Source organism: Crinia signifera, chromosome 4 (assembly GCF_055691185.1).
Source record: "Crinia signifera chromosome 4, ASM5569118v1, whole genome shotgun sequence".
Lineage (NCBI taxonomy): Eukaryota > Metazoa > Chordata > Amphibia > Anura > Myobatrachidae > Crinia > Crinia signifera.
In genome coordinates, this window is record NC_139220.1 from 15,832,520 (window position 1) to 15,841,420 (window position 8,901).

The following is an 8,901-nucleotide window of genomic DNA, read 5'->3' on the forward strand; positions in this document are numbered from 1 at the left end:
TAACACTGGCCCTCCCCCACCTAAACCCTCTTTTATCATGGTGCCCCCCCTGTCATTTTATCCTGGATCCGCCCCTGCCTGGAATCAAACATTGATGTGATAGCTATGTGTATTGTAGCCATTTTCAGCAATAGTGGTAGGACCTGTAGAACAGTGGGGTCCATTGAAGGGGGCTGCAGGCTTAAATGCATTGATCAATTCATGAACCAAATCTCCACTATTTATTATCAGTTAATTTAGTGTGTGCAGAGCCCCTACAATGTCTAATATATATATATATATATGTGTGTGTGTGTGTATATTTTTTATTATTATTTATATATATTTGGTCTATCTAAGTGTCCATCTCCGTGCTTTGCTCCCCCCTTTTGGAAACCCCCTTCTGAAAATCCTGCGTTTGCCACTGACCCTGCACCCATTATAGATATGCAAATGCACTTTCAGACAAACATCATTGTGTAAAAACATTTTACACCCACCCACTGGTATCTGAGTCCCAGCTCCCCCTCCCCCTGTGTGCACAATGTAACAGCTCAGCTCAGCCTCCCCATGTGACCTCACTGGTATCTGAGTGTCAGAGACTCACTTTCATTTCTCCCTCCTACTGCCAGCAATGGCGTCTGCTGATCTGAGACCGGAGCTGGACTGTTCCATCTGCCTGAGCATTTATACAGATCCTGTAACCCTGAGATGTGGCCACAACTTCTGCCGGGTCTGTATTGATCGTGTGCTGGATACACAGGAGGGGGCTGGAGTTTATAGCTGTCCTGAGTGCAGAGCAGTGTGTCAGGAGCGTCCTGCACTGATACGGAACATTCCTCTGTGTAACATAGTGGGGAGGTTCCTGTCTGCTCACCCAGATCAGGAGGAGACTGGGATCTGCTGCACTTACTGTGTGGAATCTCGTGTACCTGCTGCCAAGTCCTGTCTGCATTGTGAGGCTTCTCTGTGTGATAAACACCTGAGAGTACACAGCAAGTCAGCAGAACACGTCTTATGTGACCCCACCACTGCCCTGGGGAACAGGAAATGCTCCGTCCATAAGAAGGTCCTGGAGTATTACTGCACTGAGGATGCTGCCTGTATCTGTGTGTACTGCTCAGCTGGAGAACATCGGGGACATCTGGTGGAGATACTGGGTGAGGCCTCTGAGAAGAAGAAGGAGAAGCTGAGGGATGTTCTGCAGAAACTGACCACAAAGAGAGCGGAGACTGAGAAAAGAGTCCAGAGACTGCAGGAGCGCAGGAGAGAAGATCAGGGAAAAGCAGCGGGTGTAACAAAGACAGTCACTGCCCTGTTTAGTGACATCAGGAGACAGCTGGAAGACCTGGAGAAGAGAGTCCTGAGTGAGATCTCCAGGCAGGAACAGCGCGTTACACTCTCAGTCTCTGATCTGATCCAGCAGCTGGAAATAAAGAAGGACGAGCTGTCCGGGAAGATGCGTCACATTGAGGAGCTGTGTAACATGTCGGACCCAGTGATTGTCTTACAGGAACCAGACACAGGGGACTTGTATAATAGTAGAGACAGAAAGAGACGGTATACACAGGTCCATGGTGCAGGAGGTCTGGATGTGGGTTCCCTCTCAGAGACATTACACACATTATCTGATATAATAACAGGGATAAATACAGGGATCTATGTGCAGGAAGCTACAGACCTATTACTGGATATAACCACAGCTGGTAATACAGAGTCTGAAATAATAACAGGGATAAATACAGGGATCTATGTGCAGGAACCTACAGACCTATTACTGGATGTAGCCACAGCTGGTAATTATATACTGATATCAGATGACAGGAAATCTGCAACCATAACTCTTACAAACCAGAGACGCCCAGTAACACGAGAGAGATTTAAGGATTATCAGGTAATCAGCACCAGGGTATTCTCCTCAGGGCGACATTACTGGGAGGTGGATGTCAGTAAGTCATGGTGGTGGATGGTGGGGATGTGTTACCCCAGTATAGCCAGGAGAGGGAAGCAGTCAAACATTGGTAATAATAAAAAGTCCTGGTGTCTGTGTAGGTGTGACAGTGAGTTCTCAGTGATACATGACAATGCAGATATCCAGTTACCTGACAATATCACCTGTGACAGAGTGAGGATATACCTGGATTATGAGGCAGGACAGATGTCCTTTTATTCTCTGTGTGACCCCATCAGACACTTACACACCTACACTGCCGCCTTCAATAAGCCCCTCCATGCTGCATTATATGTATATGGCACATGTGTAACTATATCTGGGGGAGTCGGGAACTGGGAGATATTACCATAAGTAATCTGCCCAGAGACTGGTGACATCACAGGAAGGGGAATATTCTTATTAGGAAACATTCAGCCAATAGAATGAAGCAGTGGGTGTAGCTACCACAGAGCCCCTCCCCCTATGTGTAACCAGGTGTCCAGTCTGTCAGGACGTGTTCCCATGTTGGTGTGATAGTTACTGTCATTATAAATGTTCATTTCTGAGGGATTTCTCTGCCTCTGATTTACTGAGAGTTGTGATTGGCTGCAGTAACTGTCTGTCACCCAGTGTGCACCCCCATAGGGTATATTTACTAATGTGCGGGTTTTTGTTGCCCATAGCAACCAATTCTTCTAAAAACCTGCACAGTAGTACATATACCCAGAGTCTACTTCACTGCTAGAAAGGAGGGGCCCGATAGAAGTATGCACAGGGGCCCCTCCTCTCTTAAAGTACCTCTGAGCCTGTTACATACATTTCTGCATGTGTAACGTGCCCATAAAGGATGATAAATAGGACTCACTGGTTTAAATGATTTAAATATCTCATATATTTGGCTACATCTGTCACTCAAAGTGTGTCTGGAGCTGTAATGCTGGGTTGTGGACTTCCATCTTAATTTATGATTGTCATCACCTGTTTTAAACAGGGTAATTGATAAGAAAGGTGTTTAAGCACAGGTGATGGTAATACATAAATTAAGAAGAAAGTCCAGAAACAGAGCAATGTGTCCCTCCTGGAGAGGGTCATGTTGGGAGGTATGCACCTCCCCCCGCCCCCCCATTCACGGCATCCCTACGATTAAATGGCACATGCAAAACACTGACATGGCTATGGTCGACAATGAAAAAGGTTGACAAGATTTATTTTTCACTTTTTCAATGTTTTCATATTCATTCTCATGTGTCGACATGGACACCAATGAAGTGCCACACTTATGTCAACATTTACATGTGTTGACCTTTCTGTGTTGATTTTTTCTTGTGGCGATTCGCGGCACCCCCCGCGACCCCCCTCCCGCGATTTGCAGCACACCCCCCGCAATTCAGGCAACCTCCGGTGACTCCCGCGATTCGCGGCCCCACCCCGTGACACCCCCCCCCCTGCGATTCGCGGCACCCCGCGACCCCCCCTCCCACGATTCGCGCCAAACCCCCCGGGCCCCCCCTCCCGCGGTTCACGGTGTCCTCCACCGCGATTCCCCACCCCTGACCCCCCCTCCTGTCACTGCGGCAACCCCCCGCGACCCACCCTCCCGCGATTCACTGCAACCCCCCGCGCCCCCCCCCCACAATTCGCGGCACCCACACCCCCCCCCCCCAGCGACCCCCCTCTCGCAATTCACGGCATCCACCCACGACCCCTCCTCCCGTGATTCGCGGACACCCCTCACCTCCTCCCTCCCCCCCCACCCCCGCGCGCGATTCATGGCAACCCCATGACTAAATGGCACATGCAAAACACTGGCATGGCTATGGTCGACAATGAAAAAGGTTGACATGAGTTTTTGAAGATTTATTTTTCTTTTTTGGAATGTTTTCATATTCATTCTCATGTGTCGACATGGACACCGATGAAGTGCCACACTTATGTCAACATTTACATGTGTTGAACTTTCTGTGTTGATTTTTTTCTTGTGGCAATTCGCGACACCCCCCGCGACCCCCCTCCCGCGATTTGCAGCACACCCCCCGCAAATCGCGGCACCCCCGGTGACTCCCGCGATTTGCGGCCCCACCCCGTAACACCCCCCTCCTGCGATTCGCAGCACACCACGACCCCCCCTCCCACGATTTGCGCCAACCCCCACGACCCCCCCTACCGCGATTCCCCACCCCCCCTTGCGCAATTCACGCCCCCTCCCACGCTTTGCGGACCCCCGCCCTCTCCCGCGATTCGCCGACACCTGCGCCCCCCTCCCTTGATTCACGGCACCCCCGCGCCCCTCCCGCAATTCACGGCACCCCTAAGCCCCTCTTTAGTCCCCCGTATACTCACACACCCCTATCACTACCCAGCGTCCTGCTCTCCTGAACCGTAACTTCCACCACTGGGGAGTCGCTGACGCTGTTTTGCCCACATGCCCCTATCATGCCTCATAGCCCAGCCTCCTGCTCTCATGCACCCGAACTCCCACCCAGTAGGAGGAGACACTGACTAAGGGCCACCATCCTGTGCTCCTGTACTGCCACCCTGGACCCTCACCACTGGCAGAAGCTGCACAGTATCTCCCACCCTCCTCTTTAGTCCCCCTTATGCCCACACACCCCTATCACTACCCAGCCTCCTGTTTTCCTGTGTCGTGACCTCCGCCAGTGGGGAGCCGCTGACTCAGAAACACCCTACTATACTATTGCACACACACCTAAACAACATGCACACACAGCCCCCCCCCCACACCCACAAATGTCACTGTACCATCCACACTATCAATGTACATCTTACTCTGTAACCGCTTTTTAATTAAACAAAACAGTACACACCCCCTTCCACATCATATGCTCTCTATTTAACACATTTCACCTATAACTCAAGTTGCAATACAGGCCATCTTTCATACAATTCTAACCATCTTTCTCATATGCAAATGTTCACAAATTAAGGGGGCGCAGCCCCTTACGACGGTGTGAAGAGCGCCCGTAGGGTGCGATGAATCACCTAGTCATTAAATATTTGCGGCTAAATATTAAGTATCACTTGAATGTATGTAGGAGGGACCGCTGCAGGAATCTCCGATCCCTCCCGCACCACCGCCTGGAACATCCCCCTTAGGTTTCTATGGGGGATGTAAAGCTGCTCAGGTGCCATTGCTTCGGGTTCCTGGGATACCACCCTTCTGAGATGGCGGTAGCCTATTGTAGTCTATGGGCTACAGACCACACTGCCGCCGGGTGGTCAGCGGGGTCGGTGGAGGGTCAGCGCTAACCAAGCAAAGCCCCGGCACCCGGCTCAGCACATCGCGCATCCCTTTCAGAGCCCCGTCCCTGCACGTGGGGATGACGCATCACTCCGAAAGGATCGCATATCGCAATGGGATCCTGGGTGGTCATATTAAACAATACCTTAAGAGCTATATGTGCAAATTTTGGGAGACATTTCACTAACAATTGTATAAACCGTATAAGCATGTCTTTATCTTAAACCAAGTCTTTATCTTAAAGCAACATTTCAGTTACAGTTGTATATACAGGGGGTTATTCTGGTTGGTGCGGTGGGACCGTACACGGTCGGATTGGGGGTTTTCTTACTCTGCGCATGCGTAGCTTTCGCAATGCGCATGTGCGGCGACCACACACCGCTCACAGATGGATCTCTCCGTGCGGAAAAACCTGTCCGCAAGAGCGCGGTCATTGTGGGCGGCAGGGATGTGAGCGTTTTTTTATGCGAGTGGCCGGAATAATGAGGAAAACTGGGCGTAAACATGGGCGTACACGGGGGTGTGCAGACAAAAAGCACATTGCCACAACCGCCTCGATCGGCGAACGCGCCGTGCATTTTGGCCCAAAAACAGACGGACGCCAAAGATAGCTCCAGACCACCCCTAGAGATACCGCATGACAGCGTACGCCTGGGTCTTCTAATTAACACTGATGACTAGTCAAACACATACACCTGAATGTAATAAGCAATGCTGCAGCCTATTAAGTGAAAACCATTATTTCACTACCTGCAAGCCACACACAGCCCTCAAACACATTGGAAGCATATGTCCTTGACAAAGAGGCTACTGCCTTGAAACGCGTTGGAGAGAGGGAAGCGTGAGACCAGCACACCCGCTATACCGGAAGCACGTACCGCGACTTCCGGTTTCGGGAAAGCAGCGTGCGGACGGCACAAGGGGACGGAGAAGAAACGCCGATACTTTAACATCTAAAGGAGAGGTAAGATTAGGGATAGATAGGGCTTCCACCAACCTCCCGAATACCAGCTAATACAGACGGCTACCTCCGAGTGACCAACCCCGGCATTTCATCTGTGCAATCTCATAAACCCACACAAAAAACTCTATTCGCTCCAGAAGGGGCTGTAAACACCCTGAAAGTGATTACCTTGCAAAAGTGTTGATACAACTGTTTTTTTGCATTTGTTTTTACAACTTATTCCTTTTATTTAATTTATTTCATTTTTATTTTTTATTTTTATTTATTTTATTATTTTTATTTATTTTCATTGTTATTATTATTTTTTCACGTTTTGCACGGCATGCACAACACACATAGGGCCTTATTCTGATCGATGCGGATATTCCCGCATGCGGACGGACCGCCGATGTTGATCGTCTGCGCATGTGCAGAGGTCACTCTGCGCATGTGCAGGCGATTTCGCCGCACGGATTCTTTACACGCCGCACAGGGGGCGTAGAGGGGCGTGAGGGGCTACTTAGCCTCATTACCCTATGCATACGCCCCGCGTTTCATGGGCGTTCCCATGCAAACGCGGGGCGTATGCATGGTAATGAGGCCGTGACGCGTGGGTACGGGGCGGGCATCTGACATCGCCGGATGTCAGCTGCCCGCCCCCATACATGATTTCACACGGACAAGTGTCCGTGTGGTCTTGTGTTGCGGGACCTGGTGGAGCGTGCGGCCCTGCATTCGATGTTCGGCGACCATCGAATGCAGGGGCTGCTCCCAAGACGGAGGAGGCGTATCCCCGTCCAATTTCATGCGGATCGCCACATATCCGCGTACGGACGGCAGGTGGCCATCCGTATGGAAGGCGGGGATTCGCCTGCACGGTTGCGGCCGCATATTCTGATCGGGCCGCACCGATCAGAATAAGGCCCATAGTAACATAAAAACAAGCGCTTGATAAAAACCCAGTTTTTTAATGGTGGAGCAATGTCCTAAGGCCATGGCCACTATTTTGCACACAATCTGTATATTTTTCCCCAAGAACATACATTATGCACTTTCATATCTGCTATGAACTTCCATCCGTGCACTGTGGCGTACGCTCAGATATACGGAAGGTGTCGGTGGGAAAACGGACGAGATCCGTCCGTGCACTGTGGCATACGCTCTGATGTACACCAGGTATCGGTGGCTATGAGGGAGATCTGTCCGTGCACGGTGGCGTACGCTCAAGTGAATGCCACTCCCCATTGTCGGTGTTTGTGACCGTCCGTATGCGGCTGTTCTGTGGGCGGACTTACGCTCGCCGTGAGCATACGGGAAACGCACGGTGTGACGGACCGTACTCACGTTTCACCGATCCGATCAGAATAAGGCCCATAGTGTGTTTCTAGTGGGACTATTGTATCGGAAGTATAGTGAGAATCAGGGACACCTTAATACAGTCTAACAATCATTTATTTACAGAATCATTAACAAACAAGAAATTATACTTATACCACATTCCTCAAAATAACCAGTGTCCAAACATAGGGGGTGACATTTAATAGAGGTCGATTTCTGTTTTTTTTTGCGATATTTCTGCCCAAAACCACCGAAATCCCGAATTTGCATATTTAATGAGATGCGAAAAACGGCAAAAATCACAGAAAGTGCGATTTTTTACTCACGCCGGAACTCGCATCCAGATGTTTTCCCATTGAAAAGTATACAATTTGCATATTTAATAAGATGCAAATTTGGGAAATGTGTCTTAAATTCACCAAAAAAATCAGACCAGGTTCTGATATGTGAATTGGCCAGAACCCTGCACAGATTATTGAGATCTGTGCATAGTCCTGTTGATAAAAAATGTGTTTAAGTGTTTTTTTGGGGAAAAAACGGCGTGAGGTCCCCCCTCCTGAGCATAACCAGCCCCGGGCTCATTGAGCCGGACCTGGTTCCAAAAATACGGGGGACAAAAAGCATAGGGGTCCCCCGTATTTCTGAAACCCGCCCCGGACTCTTGGACCGGTCCTGGTTCCAAAAATACGGGGGACAATAAATCTGGGGGTCCCCCGTATTTTGAAACCAGCATCGGGCTCCAACAGCCCGCGATGTCATGCCACAGCCGGGGGACACTTTTTACATAAGGTCCCCCGGCCGAAACATGAGCACCGTGGCTGGTCAGCCTTGGACGGGGTAACTGAAGGAGTGGCGACAACCCCAATAAAGGGCTCCCCCCCCAGGCTTCACCCGTCCAGGGCTGAAGCCCAGGGCTGTCACCGGCGTCCGTGGCCAGTGGTCACCGGCCTGATAGGGTTAAATCTCACATTCGTAACATTGCTTTATGCAGGAGAACTACAAGTACCAGCAGACCTCCCCCGCATGCTGGGACTTGGAGGACCACAAGTCCCAGCACACTTTTTTGTCCGATTTCTGACTGAGCATCCGATATATCAACCGATTTTTACCGATAATCGACAATAATCGGCCGATTATTGCCGATTATCTGTAAAAATCGGCCGATATATCGGACGATCGGTCGGAAATCGGACAATCAACCAAAAAAATCGTTCTAGTGTGTGGGGGCCTTTAGAATTGTGGTGAATCTTGTCAAATGCATTAGTATATTTGTACTTTGACAAGATTGTACAGATCTCGATCTCAGTAAACCTGTATTTGTTTACATCAAATAGCCCTATTGTCTGGCTTCTAATGTAACACAATGGGAATGTAAATTCTGATTAACAGCTATATAACACACATATATACATATTATCATTATAATTTTATTTATAAGGCGCCACAAGT

The 8,901-nt window shown here is 49.6% G+C and overlaps 1 protein-coding gene across 1 annotated transcript; it reads left to right on the forward strand.

Moving 5' to 3' along the window:
- The first annotated feature begins 574 nt into the window (after positions 1-574).
- Positions 575-2,482, forward strand: LOC146073772 (E3 ubiquitin/ISG15 ligase TRIM25-like). The gene has a single exon (XM_083181204.1). The coding sequence runs from the start codon at positions 614-616 to the stop codon at positions 2,282-2,284; it is 1,671 nt and encodes a 556-aa protein (XP_083037330.1). The 5' UTR covers positions 575-613; the 3' UTR covers positions 2,285-2,482.
- The last annotated feature ends 6,419 nt before the right edge of the window (positions 2,483-8,901 follow it).

Bases quoted from the DNA above. Each gene is read 5' to 3' on its own strand.
- LOC146073772 (XM_083181204.1), top strand. From the start codon at position 614: ATGGCGTCTGCTGATCTGAGACCGGAGCTGGACTGTTCCATCTGCCTG.